The sequence below is a fragment of the Salvelinus namaycush genome, chromosome 9 (genome assembly GCF_016432855.1).
Source record: "Salvelinus namaycush isolate Seneca chromosome 9, SaNama_1.0, whole genome shotgun sequence".
In the NCBI taxonomy this organism is placed as follows: domain Eukaryota; kingdom Metazoa; phylum Chordata; class Actinopteri; order Salmoniformes; family Salmonidae; genus Salvelinus; species Salvelinus namaycush.
Genome location: NC_052315.1, coordinates 28126695 through 28145809, shown reverse-complemented (window position 1 = coordinate 28145809; position 19115 = coordinate 28126695). Strand labels below are relative to the sequence as shown.

At 41.7% G+C, this 19115-nt stretch overlaps 1 protein-coding gene across 2 annotated transcripts in view; it reads right to left on the bottom strand.

The window, feature by feature from the left end:
- LOC120053929 (myocyte-specific enhancer factor 2A-like) overlaps positions 1–19115 on the bottom strand; it is a 126414-nt gene that overhangs the window by 70647 nt on the left and 36652 nt on the right. For both annotated transcript variants that reach the window (XM_039001244.1, XM_039001243.1), the window contains exon 3: positions 13646–13838. In XM_039001244.1, the coding sequence (XP_038857172.1) occupies positions 13646–13699 (54 nt within the window). In that variant the 5' untranslated portion in view covers positions 13700–13838. The remainder of the gene's footprint in view (positions 1–13645; positions 13839–19115) is intronic.

Genomic DNA, 19115 nt, shown 5'->3' with positions numbered 1-19115 from the left:
GAACTCCTCCACTTTAGACCAAGCAGCCTTCATGTTCGCAGCATTGTCTGTCACCAGTGCAAATACCTTCTGTGGTCCAAGGTCATTGATGACTGCCTTCAGCTTATCTCCAATGTAGAGACCAGTGTGTCTGTTGTCCTTTGTGTCTGTGCTCTTGTAGAATACTGGTTGAGGAGTGGAGATGATGTAGTTAATTATTCCTTGCCCACGAACATTCGACCACACATCAGAGATGATTGCAATACAATGCTTTCTCTATGATTTGCTTGACCTTCACTTGAAATCTGTTAATTTCTGCATCCAGCAAATGAGTAGATAAAGCATGTCTGGTTGGAGGGGTGAATGCTGGCAAAGACCATTCAGAAATCTCTTACAATACACATTGCCTGTGAGCATCAGAAGTGAACCAGTTGCACACGCAGCTTGAGCAAGACATTCATCAGCATTTCTCTGACTACGTTCCTACATTGAGTCAAAAAAACGTCTGATTCCAGGAGGACCATGAGCTGTTGCTATCGATAAGGTGTCTGATTTATCATTTTCACCCTGAATAGAAGTAGAGGGACTTTTGTCAGAGGTTGCTTGTTGTGAGCACTGAGGGAACTTTATGCACTTGGCCAGATGATTCTGCATCTTTGTTGAATTCTTCACATATGATTTGGCACAGTATTTGCAAATGTACACTGCTGCAGTAAAATGTCTCCACACATCAGATACTGCCCGTGCCATTTTCCTGTAAAGATTTTAAAAAATAAAAATACAATTCCATGTAAAGATAAATAGTTAACTTCTTGACGCTAGCGGCCAGATATTTTTTTTTTTTTTTATAACGTTCCCAACGTAAACGGACTATTTCTCAGGCCCAGGTCGTAGAATATGCATATAATTTACAGATTAGGATAGAAAACACTCCAAAGTTTCCAAAACTGTCAAAATATTGTCTGTGAGTATAACAAAACTGATTCTGCAGGCGAAAAGCTGAGGAAATCCAACCCGGAAGTGCTTTTTTACTTTTTTTTATCCCTGTTCTGTTGCCTGCCCCTCCTCCATTTAAAGGCGTATCAACCAGATTCCTTTTCCAATGGCTTCCTCAGGCTGTGACCAGGCTTTAGACATAGTTTCAGGCTTTTATTTTGAAAAATGAGCGAGTTTCAAAACGAGTCAGGTGTCCTTTGATTAGTTCCTGCGCGCGAGAGGGGTAGCTCGACATTTTCTTTCTCTCTTTTATTGAGTAGGTTATCGTCCGGTTGAAATATTATCGATTATGTATGTTAAAAACAACCTGAGGATTGATTATAGAAAAACGTTTGACATGTTTCTACGAACATTACGGATACTTTTTGGAATTTGTCTGCCTTTCAGGAACGGAACGATGCTTTGGTTTTCTGACCATAACGCGCAACCCAAATGGCGTTTTTTTGTTATAAAACTAATATTTATCGAACAAAAAGAACATTTATTGTGTAACTGGGAGTCTCGTAAGTGCAAATATCCGAAGATTATCAAAGGTAAGCGATTAATCTTATTGCTTTTCTGACTTTCGTGACCAAGCTAATATAAGGCTAACTGTTCTAGCATTGACTGATACACTCACAAACGCTTGGATTGCTTTCGCTGTAAAGCATATTTTCAAAATCTGACACGATAGGTGGATTAACAACAACCTAAGCTGTGTTTTGGTATATTTCACTTGTGATTCCATGATTATAAATATTTTTAGGATTATTTTTGAATTTGGCGCTCTGCAATTCAGTGGTTGTTTCGGAAAATGATCCCGATAACGGGATCCGTAGCACCAAGAAGTTATTAAGCAGTTAGATTAAACAACTCCTTTGTAAGATAAATGTTTTAAAATGAAACATGTATGGAGCCTCCTCACTTAGCAGGCTCAAGCAAGCTAAAACCCACATGGTAGCAAAACCTAACTAGCAGAAATTGTTAACAAGTTATAAATTATTTCAACACACTTTGCTGTAGGCTACTATTTACTAGTTAACAAAAAATCATGTATGTCATCTAAAATATATTCACCCCACCCAGTATTGTAATCAAAACTTTAAAAAGCATGTAGTCCTTGGCTCAGACAGTGTAGTACAAACGTTACTGGGCACAGACAACAGCACAAAGGGCAAGAAGGTAGAGTCTTTGAATGAAGAGATTGAGATAAAACTGTCCAGTTTGAGTGTTCGTTGCAGATCGTTCCAGTCGCTAGCTGCAGCGAACTGAAAAGACGAGCGACCCAGGGATGTGTGCTTTGGGGACCTTTAATAGAATGTGACTGGCAGAATGGGTATTGTATGTGGAGGATGAGGGCTGCAGTAGATATCTCAGATAGTGCGGAGTGAGGCCTAAGAGGGTTTTATAAATAAGCATCAACCAGTGGGTCTTGCGACGGGTATACAGAGATGACCAGTTTACAGAAGAGTATAGAGTGCAGTGATGTGTCCTATAAGGAGCATTGGTGGCAAATCTGATGGCCGAATGGCAAAGAACCCTTACGTGCCGATCTATAAATTAGATCTTCGTAATCTAGCATGGGTAGAATGGTCATCTGAATAAGGGTTATTTTGGCAGCTGGGGTGGAAGAAGAGCAATTACGATAGAGGAAACCAAGTCTAGATTTAACTTTGATATGTGCTGAGAGAAGGACAGAGTATGTCTAGCCATACTCCCAAATACTTGTATGAGGTATTATACCTCAAGCTCTAAACCCTCAGAGGTAGTAATCACACCTGCGGGGAGAGGGGCATTCTTCTTACCAAACCACATTACCTTTGTTTTGGAGGTGTTCAGAGCAAGGTTAAGGGCAGAGAAAGCTTGTTGGACACTAAAAAAGCTTTGTGTAACACAAAATCCGGGGAGGGGCCAGCTGAGTATAAGACTGTATCATCTGCATTTAAATGGGTGAGAGAGCTTCCTACTGCCTGAGCTATGTTGTTGATGTAAATTGAGAAGAGCGTGGGGCATAGGATCGAGCCTTGGCGTACACCCTTGGTGACAGGCAGTGGCTGAGACAGCAGATGTTCTGACTTTATACAATGCACTCTTTGAGAGAGGTAGTTAGCAAACCAGGCCAAAGACCCCTCAGAGACACCAATACTCCTTAGCCGGCCCACAATAATGGAATGATCTACCGTATCAATAGCTTTGGCCAAGTCAATAAAAATAGCAGCACAACATTGCTTAGAATCAAGGACAACGACGACATCATTGAGGACCTTTAAGGTTGCAGTGACACATCCATAACCTGCGTGGAAACCAGATTGCATACCAGAGAGAATACTATAGACATCAAGAAAGCCAGTCAGTTGATTATTGACAAGTTTTTCCAACATTTTTGATAACAGGGCAAAATAGAAACAGGCCTATAACAGTTAGGATCAGCTTGATCTCCCCCTTTAAATAAAGGATGAACCGTGGCTGCCTTCCAAGCAGTGGGAACCTCCCCAGAGAGGAGAGGCAGGTTAAAAAGGTCAGAGATAGGCTTAGCGGCGATAGGGACAGAAACCTTAAAGAAGAAAGTGTCTAAACCATCTAACCCAGATGTTTTTTGGCGTCAAGTTTAAGGACCTCCTTTAGCACCTCGGACTCAGTGACCCCCTACAGGGAGAAACTTTGTAGCGGGGCAGGGGAAAAAGAGGGAGGAGCATCGGGGCTAGTCGCATTAGAAGGGGTGGGAGATGAAAAAATGTTGGATGGGCAAGGAGGCTGAGTCAAATAGGAATCCTGACTTAAAACTTCTTAAGGCTAGGGGGCGGTATTTTCACGTCCCGATGAAAAGCGTGCCCAAAGTAAACTGCCTGCTACTCAGGCCCAGAAGCTAGGATATGCATAGTATTAATAGATGTGGATAGAAAACACTCTGAAGTTTATAAAACTGTTTGAATGATGTCTGTAAGTATAACAGCACTTATTTGGCAGGCGAAACAGCGAGGACAAACCATCCAGGGGGAAAAATGTTGAGGTCACTCTCTTTTCAATGATTTTCATTGGAATTCTAGAATTCTAAGGCAGTTGCTTGCAGTTCCTATCGCTTTCACTGGATGTCAACAATCTTTAGAAATTGCTTGATGTTTTTCCTTTGTGTAATGAAGAAGTAGGGCTGTCCAGAACGAGGGTCGAGTGAAGTGTACTGTTTGATAGAGGCGCGTGACCTGAAAAGCACGCTCCACTTTGTTTTCCTCCGGTATTGAACGCAGTTTATCCCGTCTTAAATTTTATCAATTATTTACGTTAAAAAAAAACTAAAGTTATATTAGGAAAGTTGTTTGAAATGTTTGGACAAAGATTACAGGTAACTTATGAGATATTTTGTAGTCATGTTGTGCGAGTTGGAACCGGTGTTTTTCTGGATCAAACGCGCCAAATAAATGAACATTTTGGATATATAACGATGGAATTAATTGAACAAAAGGACCATTTGTGATGTTTATGGGACATATTGGAGTGCCAACAGAAGAAGCTCGTCAAAGGTAAGGCATGAATTATATCTTTATTTCTGAGTTTCGTGTCGCGCCTGGCGGGTTGAATTATGATTTTCTGTCTTTGTTTGATGGGGTGCTGTCCTCAGATAATAGCATGGTTTGCTTTCGCAGTAAAGCCTTTTTGAAATCTGGCATTGCGGCTGGATTAATGAATTGGTGATTTAAAAAGCTCAGCCATGTGCTTCTTGTCAGTAACAACCACATCATCAACTTTAAGGAACATGGGCAGCTGTGAGGAGGAGGGTTTATTCTCCAGGTCATTTTTCCAGAACTTCTTGGGGTTAGACCCACAGAGAGAGAACTGTTCCTTAAAGTATCTAACTATGGCCATCCAGATAGCCCGATTACACTTATTTCTAATTTGCCTGAACGAGAGCCAGTCAGCCTGAGTATGCGTGTGCCGAGCCTTTCGCCAAATTCTTTCACGGTTGAACCAGGGGCTGAACCTGTTTTTAATACAAATTTTCTTTATGGGGTGTGTTTGTTAACAATATCACTGAAAATATCAAAAAAGAAGGTCCAAGCGTCGTCAACAGAGGGGATCAAACTGATTCTGTACCAATTTACAGAGGCCAGGTCATGAAGGAAGGCTTGCTCATTAAAGTTTCTTAGCAAGCATCTATGACAAAATCAGGACCGGTTGTTTCACTGAGCAGCCATTACGAACATTATGACCATGACAGTTTACAATCTAAGGTAACGCCAAGTAATTTAGTCTCCTGAACTTGTTCAATAGCCACACCATTCATTACCAGATTCAGCTAAGGACTAGAACTTAGGGAATGATTTGTACCAAATACAATGCTCTGAGTTTTAGAGAGTTTCAGGACCTGTGTATTACTGCCCACCCAATCCAAAACAGACTGCAACTCTTTATTAAGGGTTTCAGTGACCGCATTAGCTGTGGCTGCTGATCCGTATACGGCTGAATCATCAGCATACATGGACTCACATGCTTTCTTTAATGCTAGTGGCAGGTCATTGGTAAAAATAGAAAAGAGTACAGGACCTAGAGAGCTGCTCTGCGGTACACCACACTTTACTTGTTTGACATTAGAGGAGCTTCCATTAAAGAAAACCATTTGAGTTTTATTAGATATATAGCTCTGAATCCACGATATGGCAGAGGTTGAAAAGCCATAACACAAACCGTTTTTCCAACAACAGGTTATGGTCAATAATATTAAAGACTGCACTGAAATCTAACAGTACAGCTCCCACAATCTTCTAATTATCAATTTTCTCTCTCTGTTTACATTACATACACTATCAAGCATTTCACACATATTATTTAGATACTGACTGTTCGTACTTGGTGGCCTGTAGCAACACCCCAAAAGAAAAGTACTGAAAGCATAAGCTACAGCTAGCTAGCACTGCAGTGCATAAAAGGTGGTGAGTAGTTGACTCATAGAGAGAGAAAGACAATAGTTGAACAGTTCAACAAATTAATTTCTTCAAAAATAAAGGTGAAGCAAGAGAGAGATTGTCATTTTTTTCACTTTCAGTTTCACTTACTTAGCTAGCAAATGCAGATGGCTTGTTTAGCCTACTCAACAGAGGGATACTATGTTAGCTATCGGGACAACGATGTAGGATGTGTGAGGGGGTTATGACATGGTTTGCATTGGAATATTTTTTTTGCCTGGTCACATACAGCTGATGTGTTGTGCATTGAAGTCTACAAACAAATGTAAAATGTGAGAGGAGGAGAGTGCATAGAGGCTACAAGGAATACAACGTGGCAGCTATGAAAGTGAACTGTGTTTAGGCGCGATCAGGGGTGTATTCCGTCCGACGATTCTGTTGAAAAACTTTTATTAAATGGAAGAAAACGAAATGGGGATAAAAACACCAGAATTTGTCCAATAGAAACTCTCGTTTGCAACTGTTGAACTAATGATTACACCCTAGATAAGCTAGATGCAGGCAAGAGTGTGCAAGGCAGTACTGAATGTGTCACAGTCTATCCATCGGTCACTGTCTGTCACCTCATATTTTTCTCTCGACCTGTGTGCACCTACAGTGTAAACTTTCATTCATAGGCTTGGTTGTAGCAACCTCAAGATGGGTATGGGGAAAATTTGAATATAATGTAGTAGCCTAAACCTATCGATGCTACATTGAACTGGGTGAATGGAATATGAATGTCAGTCATCCAACATCCGGTAATAGAAATAAGGCCATGCTCATAATTTTTAAAATTCTTCCTCCCTCATGGCACAGTGCCAAAGGTGACTTTAAAACAGTTAGAGATTGTATTGGTTGTGATAGGAGAAAACTGAGGATGGATCAACAACATTGTAGTTACTCCACAATACTAACCTAATTGACAGAGTGAAAAGAAGGAAAAATAGAAAAGAGTACAGGGCCTAGAGAGCTGTCCTGCGGTACACCACACGTTACATGTTTGACATTAGAGAAGCTTCCATTAAAGAAAGCCTTCTGAGTTCTATTAGATAGATAGCTCTGAATCCACAATATGGCAGTGGTTGAAAAGCCATGACACAGAAATTTGCTCAACAACTGGTTATGGTCAATAATATCAAAGGCTGCACTGAAATCTAACAGTACAGCTGCCACAATCTTCTTATATCAATTTCTTTCAACCAATCATCAGTCATTGTTCAGTACATGTTGAGTGCCCTTCTCTATAAGCATGCTGAAAGTATGTTGTTAATTTGTTTACAGAGAAGTAGCATTGTATTTGGTCAAACACATTTTTCCCCAACAGTTTGCTAAGAGCTGGCAGCAAGCTGATAGGTCTGCTGTTAGAACCTGTAAAGGCCACATACCACTCTTCCTTAGCGGAATAACTTTGGTTTCCCTCCAGGCCTGAGGACAAAAACTTTCCTCTAGGCTCAGATTAAAGATATGACAGATAGGAGTGGCTATAGAGTCAGATATCATCCGCAGTAGCTTTCCATCTAAGATGTCAATGCCAGGAGGTTTGTCATTATTGATCGATAACAATAATTTTGCCACCTCTCCCACACTAACTTTACAAAATTCAAACTTGCAATGCCTTTCTTTCATTATTAGTTTTTTATACATGAGTACGATGGCTCACTGTTTGTTGTTGGCATTTCCTGCGTAAGTTTTCCCACTTTGCCAATAAAGTAATCATTAAATAATTGGCAATATCAAATGGTTTTGTGATGAATAAGCTATCTAATTCGATGAAAGAAGGAGTTGAATTAGTCTTTCTGCCCATCATTTAATTTAAAGTGCTGCAATGTTTTAACCCCATCATTCTTTATATCATTGATCTTGGCTTCATAATACAGTTTGTTCTTCTTTTTGTTGAGTTTTGTCACATGATTACTCAATTTGCAGTAAGTCAGACAGTCAGATGTACAGCCAAACTTATTAGCCACTCCTTTTCCCCCATCTCTTTCAGCCATACAGTTCTGCAATTCCTCATCAATCCATTGAGCCTTAACAGTTCTAACAGTACGTTTCTTAACAGGTCCATGTTTATCAATAATTGGAAGAAGCAATTTCATGAATTCAACAAGTGCAGCCTCTGGATGCTCCTTATTAATCACATCAGACTAACAAATAATTTTAAACAGTTTCCACATAAGAGTCACAGCAAAATATTTTGTATGATCTCTTATTCAATGTTTAAGGCCCAGCTTTTTGAAACTTTGGCTTTCCTGGATACAGACACTTTATTGTGATCACTGCATCCAATGGGTACGGATACAGCTTTAGAACAAAGTTCTGCAGTATAAGTAAAAATGTGATCAATACATGTGGATGATCTTGTTCCTGTAGTGTTTGTAAACCCCTGGTAGGTTGATTAATAACCTGCACCAGATTACAGGCACTGGTTACAGTGAAAGGTTCCTCTTGAGCAGACAGTTTGATGAAAACCAGTCAATATTCAGGTCCCCAAGAAAGTAGACCTCTCTGTTTACTTCACATACACTATCAAGCATTTCACACATATTATTTAGACACGGACTGTTAGCATTTGGTGGCCTATAGCAACACACCAAAATAAAAGGCTTTAGATGTGCCAGGTGAACCTGAAACCACAACACTTCAATTACACTTGACATAAGATATTCTCTAAGCATTACAGGGATATGGCTCTGAATATATACAGCAACACCTCCCCATAAGCATTCCTGTCTTATATAGATGTTATATCCTTGTATTGCTACTGCTGTATCATCAAATTAAATATCTAAGTGAGTCTCAGAAATGGCTAACATATGAATGTTATCGGATGTTAGCAAGTTATTGATTTCATGAATTTCTAAGGCTACATATATTAATATGGGCTATTTTCATCACTTTCCTGGGTAGCTTATCAAAGATAGACATAAAATGGAAAAGAGCAAACAAAGCAAGAGAAAAAAAATATACATTCAGCAGTCCATTAATCAGTTGGTGTGTGTAAGTATGTGTGTGTGCTGCGGGGTTGAAGCTACAAACCCATAGGCTTGGCTTTCTCATTCCTTCCAGGCTTTTTGGAGAGAGGGTGGACAATGAGCCCGTCATAACAGATGTAAGCAATGTCCCCACGGGCTCCAGCAGCTTTCATGGCTGGGATAAGTTATTTCCTCTTCTGGCACACAGCTTCAGGACAGTCCTGATTGAGGAAGATATACGTTCCTCTCAAGTTCTTGGCACTTTCCAGAACAGCTACCTTGTCCTTGAACTTCAGGAACCTGACCACTATCGGCCTGAGCCTGTCACCTGGTCCGGTGGTGGGTTTTCCAGTCATGTGGGCGCGCTCCACCTCAACCTTCCTGTGGTCCAACTTCAGTTTTTCCAAGATCATTTCCCTCACTTTGTCCTCAGACTCCATCCAGGTCTCATGTGGAGATTCTGCAGTTCCGTCCACAACAATGTTGTTCCGCCTTGATTGTCCCTCGAGATAATCTGATTTCTCCGTCATTGTTATCATGGATTCACATACAAAACTGATGTCCTCTCTCAATGACTTACAGATTGATGTCATTTTGCCATTCTCCTGAGTATTCACACCCCTGTGTTAAAACTTTGTAGGAGCACCTTTGGCAGCGATTACAGCTGTGAGCCTTTCTGGGTAAGTCTCTATGAGCTTGGATTGGATTGCATAACGTTTGCCATTATTCTTTTCAAAATGGTTGTTGATTATTGCTAGACAACCATTATTGCTGGACAACCATTTTCAGGTCTTTCCATAGATTTTCAAGTAGATTTAAGTCAAAGCTGTACTCTGCCACTCAGGAACATTCATTGTCTTCTTGGAAAGCAACTCCCGTGTAGATTTGGCATTGTATTTTAGGTTATTGACCTGCTGAAAGGTGAATTCATCTCCCAGTGTCTGGTGGAATGCAGACTAAAACAGGTTTTCCTCTAGCATTTTGCCTGTGCTTAGCTCCCTTCCGTTTATTTTTTATCCTGAAAAACTCACCAGTCCTTAATGATAACAAGCATACCCATAACATAATGTGGCCACCACCATGCTTGAAAGTATGGAGAGTGGTATTCAGTAATGTGTTGTATTGTTTTTTCCCCAAACGTAACACTTTGTATTCACTTTGTATTCCGGATAAAAAGTGAATTGCTTTGACAATTTTTTTTCAGTATTACTTCACTGCCTTGTTGCAAACAGGATAAATGTTTTGGAATATTTTTATTCTGTACAGGCGTCCTTCTTTTTACTCTGTCAATTAGGTTAGTATTGTGGAGTAACTACAATTTGTTGATCAATCCTTAGTTTTCTATCACAGCTATAAACTCTGCAACTCTTTTAAAGTTGCCATTGGCCTAATGGTGAAATCCATGAGCGGTTTCCTTCCTTTCCGGCAACTGAATTAGGAAGGAAGCCTGTATCTTTGTAGTGACTGGGTGTATTGATACATCATCCAAGTGTAACTAATAACTTCACCATGCTCAAAGTGATATTCAATGTCAATGTTTTTGTTTTTTGACCCATCTACCTATAGGTGCTCTTCTTTAAAAAAAAAAATGTAAATCACCTTTATTTAACCAGGTAGGCCAGTTGAGAACTAGTTCTCATTTACAACTGCGACCTGGCCAAGATAAAGCAAAGCAATGCGACAAAAACAACAACACAGAGTTACACATGGGATAAACAAAAGTACAGTCAATAACACAGGATAAAATCTGTATACAGTGTGTGCAAATGAAGTAAGGAGGTAAGGCAATAAATAGGCCATAGTGGCGAGGTAGTTACAATTTTAAGCAATTAACACTGGAGCGATAGATGTGCAGATGAGGATGTGCAAATAGAGATACTGGTGTGCAAAAGAGCAGAAAAAAACAAAAACAAATATGGGGATGAGGTAGGTAGTTGGTTGGATGGGCTATTTACAGATGGGCTGTGTACAGCTGCAGCGATCGGTAAGCTGCTCTGACAGCCGATGCTTGAAGTTAGTGAGGGAGATAAGTTTCCAACTTCAGTGATTTTTGCAATTCGTTCCAGTCATTGGCAGCAGAGAACTGGAAGGAAAGGCGGCCAAACGAGGATTGACTTTGGGGATGACCAGTGAAATATACCTGCTGGAGCGCGTGCTACGGGTGGTTGTTGCTATGGTGACCAGTGAGCTGAGATAAGGCGGAGCTTTACCTAGGAAAGACTTATAGATGACCTGGAGCCAGTGGGTTTGGCGACGAATATGTAGCGAGGGCCAGCCGATGAGAGCATACAGGTCGCAGTGGTGGGTAGTATATGGGGCTTTGGTGACAAAACTGATGCACTGTGATAGACTGCATCCAATTTGCTGAGTAGAGTGTTGCAAGGCTATTTTGTAAATGACATCGCCGAAGTCAAGGATCGGCAGGATTGTCAGTTTTACGAGGGTATGTTTGGCAGCATGAGTGAAGGAGGCTTTGTTGCGAAATAGGAAGCCAATTCTAGATGTAATTTTGGATTGTAGATGCTTAATATGAGTCTGGAAGGAGAGTTTACAGTCTAGCCAGACACCTAGGTATTTATAGTTGTCCACATATTCTAAGTCAGAACCGTCCAGAGTAGTGATGCTAGGCAGGCGGGTGCGGGCAGCAATCGGTTGAAGAGCATGCATTTAGTTTTACTAGCGTTTAAGAGCAGTTGGAGGCCACGGAAGGAGGCATATCTTTGCGAGGCATTGGAATACCTCCCTGGCATTTGTGGTTGAATCTGTGTTTGAAATTCACTCCTCAACTGAGGGACCTTACAGATAATTGTATGTGCTGGGTACAGAGATGTCATTAAAAAAAGCATGTTAACCCTTTAAGGTCGATGTCCGCGCCCTCGCGAAAATCAAATTAGCATAATAAAAAAATGCCTATAAAAATCGGTCATTTTAACCCCCTAGAGTCGATTGACGCACCGGCGCATCAATCTAAGTTACATAACAAAAATCCCCCCAAAAATCTGTCATTTTTTATATTTTATTTTATCCCCTTTCGTGGTATCCAATCGCTAGTAATTACTATCTTGTCTCATCGCTACAACTCCCGTACGGGCTCGGGAGAGACGAAGGTCGAAAGCCATGCGTCCTCTGAAGCACAACCCAACCAAGCCGGACTGCTTCTTAACACAGCGCGCCTCCAGCCCGGAAGCCAGCCGCACCAATGTGTCGGAGGAAACACCGTGTACCTGGCCCCCTTGGTTAGCGCGCACTGCGCCCGGCCCGCCACAGGAATCGCTGGAGCGCGATGAGACAAGGATATCCCTACCGGCCAAACCCTCCCTAACCCGGACGACGCTAGGCCAATTGTGCGTCGCCCCACGGACCTCCCGGTCGCGGCCGGCTGCGACAGAGCCTGGGCGCGAACCCAGAGACTCTGGTGGCGCAGCTAGCACTGCGATGCAGTGCCCTAGACCACTGTGCCACCCGGGAGGCCCCAAAATCTGTCAGTTTAAGCTAGAGATATGTTTTTTTTCCATCCACCAGTGTCGCACTTACGCATCTGCGGTGAAAGGTGGCAAAGATAGAGCTGTGTTTTTTAACAGCATGAGACATCCTGAAAATTGATTTAATCATGGAAATGTCTGTGGCGTCAGAATGGTCTGACCTACAAGATGGTGTTCTCCGTTTTTCTCTACGACCCCCAGAAGAGAGAAGTAAACTAGGGGAAAAGGGAGAGCCAGCCAGAGCAATAGAGCATGAGACAGAGAAATTAATGGATAGACATCGGTGAGATAGTTACCAGTCTCTCTCCCCCCCAAAAAGTCAACCTCAGAGCCCATTCTTCCTTGCCATTGGATAAGAAGATTGTGACATCACCAGCCCCAAACACTTCCTCTTCCTGGGTCCCCCTCAGCCAATCATAAAGCCCCTACCCAAGCAGATCCATCCCTTTCCACCTGTCCTAATTTTGCCTGATTCCGTATAGATTTTTTCATCAATTCCGTTTTCCATTTTTCCCAGTTCCGTTCACAAAAACCAAATTGAATGTTCTAAGTCCAAAAAAATGTTTACACCACAACAGGAGACCACTTTTGAGGTCTGGGAAAAATGAAACATTTAAAGTTTGTGTGTAGTTACCCTTTAATTCGAACCAGGAAGAGACCGTTGTTTGGTTAGTGATGTTTCTGTAGACTCATGTGATTTCAGAGTTTGCAAAACAAATGGCCACTGGATTGATTTAAATGATCATAATATCATTCTGTCAGGTAGGCATAGGCTACATTGTAGTTAACATTTTAATTGAAAAGGTTTTTGGGAAAGCCTTTCCATCTCTACCAGAAGATTGTTATAATTTGCTTCATCGCTAACGGCTACACAAAGTGTAGACATACGTGCCGTTTCAGAAAGTTTCTGGAAATACGAATCACTGATGCATTTCGTGGCGAACTTCACAATGTCACAACGACTTGCGGGCAGTGGGTTCAGAACAACAACAACAAAAACTGTTTACAAAAAAATGGTATACCCCCACCCAAAAGGGCACTTGGTGAGTGGTATTGCAAAGGGGCATGTGCTCTGCACAGGTAGAGCCCTATCTGTGCACATGCCTGGTCCTGTGTAGTCAGTGGGCACTCTGAGTCCCTGTCAAGATTTCAAAACAGGTGGTTAAGTGTTGAGAAGTTAACTCCTGTTTTCAACTCCATACAGGGCAACAGTAGCCTACCGCCATTAGCCTGTGTGTGGCAAGAGAGAGAGAGAGGCTTCTTTATGTTGAGTGGAGGGTAGGGGGATGACACTGACCTGCCTGTTCCTCTCATCCATGATCCTCGTGATCTGTATCTTCTTCCGTCCCATCTCTACGTCCTGTTCGGTCTCTCTGACACCTCAAGAATATCAGAAAAACAACAGAGCTTGTCTTCTTTCCTTCACTCCTAGCACATTGTACAACACTCTACTCGGTTTTACTCTCTCCTTCTTGTGACCACACCACAATCTGCAGAAGAGAAAGAGAGAGAGAGATAGAAAGAGGAAAGAACAACATATTTGTTTTATTTAACCAGGCAAGTCAGTACAGAACAAATTCTTATTTTTACAATGACGGCCTACCCCAGACAACGCTGGGCCAATTGTGCGCCGTCCTATGGGACTCCTGATCACGGCCGGTTGTGATACAGGCCAGGATCGAACCAGGGTCTTTAGTGACGCCTGTAGCACTCATATGCAACATAACACTGAGTGATCTCTTCTCAGACACATCAAAGCAGCCAAGGACTCTGTATTCCATTCCCTGACACATACAGAGAGGATCTGAGAACGACCGGAGACCATGATGTCTCCTTATCTCCCCACATGCACTTCCACAGCAGCTGGAGCCACTTGCAGAATACTTCAGACTTTAAGGGGAAACTGTTTAGAAAATGCGAAACGCAATTGCTATGTCCTTAGTGTTGAATAGGCCTGATTCAGAACCAATGAAAAGACTTTCAAAAGCATTTTTAACTTAATTGTGAAATTATGTTTTCCATTTGAAGTGAGAAACTACTGCATTGAGCTGTTATTGAAGTGAACCTTGCCATTTAGAGCTGCTGGTGATGACTCCCAACCAAGTACATTTCTACTGGGTTTATCTTTCTTCGATCTTAAAGCCTAATAACCAGTAACAGGATGACAGAATCACAGAGCTTTAACTAATACATTCATCCTATTCTCTCTCTCTCTCTCTCTCTCTCTCTCTCTCTCTCTCTCTCTCTCTCTCTCTCTCTCTCTCACTGTATACACCTGAAGTCAGTAGAAAGTCTCTATAAGATGCCTGTGAAGACAGAGCTTCACTCTTCCTTATCTGACCCAGGCTGCTCCCAGCTTTGCTCTTAAGATGATTAAGAGTGCACCTCGTCTCAGGTTGACATCCTCAGGTTTAAATCCTCTGAGGTGGATGAGGTAGTTCCCACGTGAGGTGCTCTGTAACCTGCCAACCTGGCGACTGGTTCAGACTTCAGCAGGCCTTATGAACGCTGCTCCTCTGCTCTAAGGGAAATACAGTGCCTTCGGAAAGTATTCAGACCCCTTGACGTTTTCCACATTTTGTTTTTTTTCAACTCAGCAATCTACACACAATACTCACAATGACACAGGTTTTTACAAATGTTGGCAAATGTATAAAATAAAATAAACGGATATCACATTTACATAAGTATTCAGACCCGTTGCTTGGAGACTCAAAATTTTGCTCAGGTGCATCCTGTTTCAATTGATCAACCTTGAGATGTTTCTACAACTTGATTGGAGTCCACCTGTGGTAGATTCAATTGATTGGACATGATTTGGAAAGGCACACACCTGTCTATATATGGCCCCACAGTTGACAGTGCTTGTTAGTGCAAAAACCAAGCCATGAGGTCAAAGGAATTGTCCGTAGAGCTCTGAAACAGGATTGTCTCGAGGCACAGATCTGTGGAAGGGTACCAAAGTATTTCTGCAGCATTGAAGGTCCCCAAGAACACAGTGGCCTCCATCATTCTTAAATTGACGTTTTTTGGAACCACCAAGACTCTTCCTAGAGCTGGCTGCCCTGCCAAATGAGCTATTGGAGGAGAAGGGCCTTGGTCAGGGAGGTGACCAAAACCCGATGGTCAGTCTGACAAAACTCTAGAGTTCCTCTGTGGAGATGGGAGAACCTTCCAGAACGACAACCATCTCAGCAGCATTCCATCAATCAGGCCTTTATGGTAGAGTGGCCAGACAGAAGCCAAAAGGCACAAAGATTCTCAGACCATGAGAAAAACCAAGATTGAACTCTTTAGCACCAAACCTTCTCAGACCTGATGAAACCAAGATTTAACTTTTTAGCCTGAATGCCAAGAGTCACGTCTGGAGGAAACCTGGCACCATCCCTACGGTGAAGCAGGGTGGTGGCAGCATCATTCTGTTGGGATGTTTTTCAGCGGCAGGGACTGGAAGACTAGTCAGGATCGAGGCAAAGATGAACGGAGCAAAGTACAGAGAGATCCTTGATGAAAACCTGCTCCAGAGCGCTCAGGACATCAGACTGGGGCGAAGCGTCACCTTCCAACAGGACAACGACCCTAAGCACACAGCCAAGACAATGCAGGAGTGGCTTCGGGACAAGTCTCTGAATGTCCTTGAGTGGCCCAGCCAGAGCCTGGACTTGAACCCGATCGAACATCTCTGTAGAGACCTGAAAATAGCTGTGCAGCAACACTCTCTATCCAACCTGACAGAGCTTGAGAGGATCTGCAGAGAAGAATGGGAGAAACTCCCCAAATACATGTGTGCCAAGCTTGTAGCGTCGTACCCAAGAAGAATCGATGCTGTAATAAATTAGCAAAAATGTTTAAAAAAAAAGTTTTTGCTTTGTCATTATGGGCTATTGTGTGTAGATTGATGAGGGGGAAAAAACGATTTAATACATTTTGGAATAAGACTATAACCTAACAAAATGTGGAAAATTTGAATGGGTCTGAATACTTTCCGAAGGCACTGTATATACCTCTCCCTGGAGGAGCATTCATCACTGACACAAAAAAATGCATATACAACTACATTTCACCATAGAGCTGAACCTCTGAATGAAGTTAACGTTAGAGTATTCAGCCCACGTCCAGAGATACAGTCAGCATTACAGACTACTGTGTGGTTACACTTGAGAGCTGACTAACATCATGGGACCAGAAATGGCCAGTTCCAGTGGCATACAGTAATTTGGGGATTTGTGACACTGGCATTATAGTGTCTGGCTGTCTGAATCTAACCTCCACTGTTAGGCAAACTCAACATGAGTTCACCTCGCCAACAACCCACGCATGGCTGTCCACAGTAAGGAAACTAACCACGTAAAAACCCATTAAGAATTTCCCTAAACCACATCACAACACACCAGTGAGAACGACAGTGTACTTTTTCATTCACCGTTTCCAAATACTCATACTGACACTTTCTACTGGTGTGTCTATATGAGTGTGTTTGTCTGTCTGTCTCTTACTTTGAAAATAAGTTATCTTGCTTGTCTTGACACTGTATTGTACAATTGTACAGTAGGCCTGAATCTATTGCTAGTAAAACACACACATTCCACCACGTCTCTAAACTGTGAGAGGATCTGTCATAGCAGTGCAGGACAGTGCAGGTTCTTGTGGTGTAATGCCTTGTGTCATGACATTTCTGTTACATAAATATGAGATGACAAGCTGAGGCCCCTCAGACACCAGGTGTGCTGCACTCCGCTTGGTACAGCCACTCTGAAGAAATATATTTCCTTATTCTATCTGTAAACCTAGATTTACTTGCAGCATTTTACTTGAATGAGAGTAATAATTAACACAGTACAAGTTGTTTGCCATTACAAAAATGCAGACCAATTTTATCCTAATAAAAGGTGTTGTGAATCCCAATGTAAAATCTACACATAATAACTGGTGAATGTTAAGGCATACTTTCTTTAAATTTAACTAGGCAAGTCAGTTAAGAACAAATTCTTATTTACAATGATGGCCTACCGGGGAACAGTGGATTAACTGCCTTGGTCAAGTGCAGAACAACAGATTTGTACCTTGACAGCTCAGGGATTCGATCCAGCAACCTTTCGGTTACTGGCCCAACGCTCTAATTGTCTGAAACCTGAATGTTTTACCTCATTATGAGGCATGTCTTACCTTGCTTCAAAGTAGCATATAGACAAAATCCCACCGTAGAAACGTGGAGGCAATTATTTTTATAATTTCTTTCTTTCATTGTCTAGCAGCCAAAGGCATTATCCTAATCAAATTGGCAACCCATAATAGTTGCATCTTTAAGTCCCCCCTCTTTCTAACGGATATTTCCATCTCTGTCCATGAAACCACTTGCATGTGCGGTGCACATTTTAGAACAGTGTTTTCCTGCAAATTGCATTTTGGACCATTCACGCGTAGGCCTACTGCCGTGTGTACATTGCATTGCTGTGCCTAAAATGTGAAAAAATGACAGTTTATCAACATTTAAAGCCAAACATTCCGATCTGTTCCATCAGCTCTATTAATTGATAGGCCGCATACCTCCACTACACTACTTTCATCCCCTCTGCTGCCCCGGCCCTGCCCTGCTCTGCTCTGTCACCCAACAAGATTAGGACAGGTCTCATAGCCAAGACTATAACTCTGCTCTTTACCTACCTAACTCTTACACCTGTGAACAAGTTCACTTCACATCCATCAAGCAGTTAACCAACCCAAAAGCATTTCTTTTAGTTTCGTTATGGATGAAGTTTAACTTAATTTTTACTTTGAATGTTATTGTGTAGGCAGTTATGTGAAAATGTTTAAAACAGTACATTTAAACAGTAAAGGTGTTGATTGTCTGTCTCCCATCTGGTTTCTCTTTTGGGGCAGCAGATAGCCAGGTGGTTAACTTCTCTGGGATATGTGGGACGCTAACGTCCCACTTGGCCAAAAGCCAGTAAAAATGCAGAGGGCCAAATTCAAATAAATTACTATAAAAATCAAACCTTCATGAAATCACACATGAAAGACACCAAATTAAAGCTACACTTGTTGTGAATCCAGCCAACATGTCTGATTTCAAAAAGGATTTACGGCGAAAGCACACCAAACGATTATGTTAGGTCAGTACATAGCCACAGAAAAACACAGCCATTTTTCCAGACATCCTTCATCAGATGACACTCATAGGACTTCATGTTACACAATACATGTATGTTTTGTTCGGTAAAGTTCATATTTATATCCAAAAATCTGAGTTTAGGCGGGACGCTACTGTCTCACTTGGCCAAAAGCCAGAGAAAATGCAGAGCGCCAAATTCAAATAAATTACTATAAAATCAAACTTTCATTAAATCACACATGAAAGATACCAAATTAAAGCTACACTGGTTATGAATCCAGCCAACAGGTCAGAATTCAAATAGGCTTTTCGGCGAAAGCAAACGATGCTATTATCTGAGGATAGTACCATAGTAAACAGAGAGAGAAGCATATTTCAACCCTGAAGGCGCGACACAAAACGCAGAAATAAAAATATAATTAATGCCGTACCTTTGACGAGCTTCTGTTGTTGGCACTCCAATATGTCCCATAAACATCACAAATGGTCCTTTTGTTCGATTAATTCCGTCGATATATATCCAAACTGTCCATTTATTTGGCGCCTTTGATCCAGAAAAACACCGGTTCCAACTTGCGCAACGTGACTACAAAATATCTCATAAGTTACCTGTAAGCTTTGTCCAAACATTTCAAACTACTTTTGTAATACAACT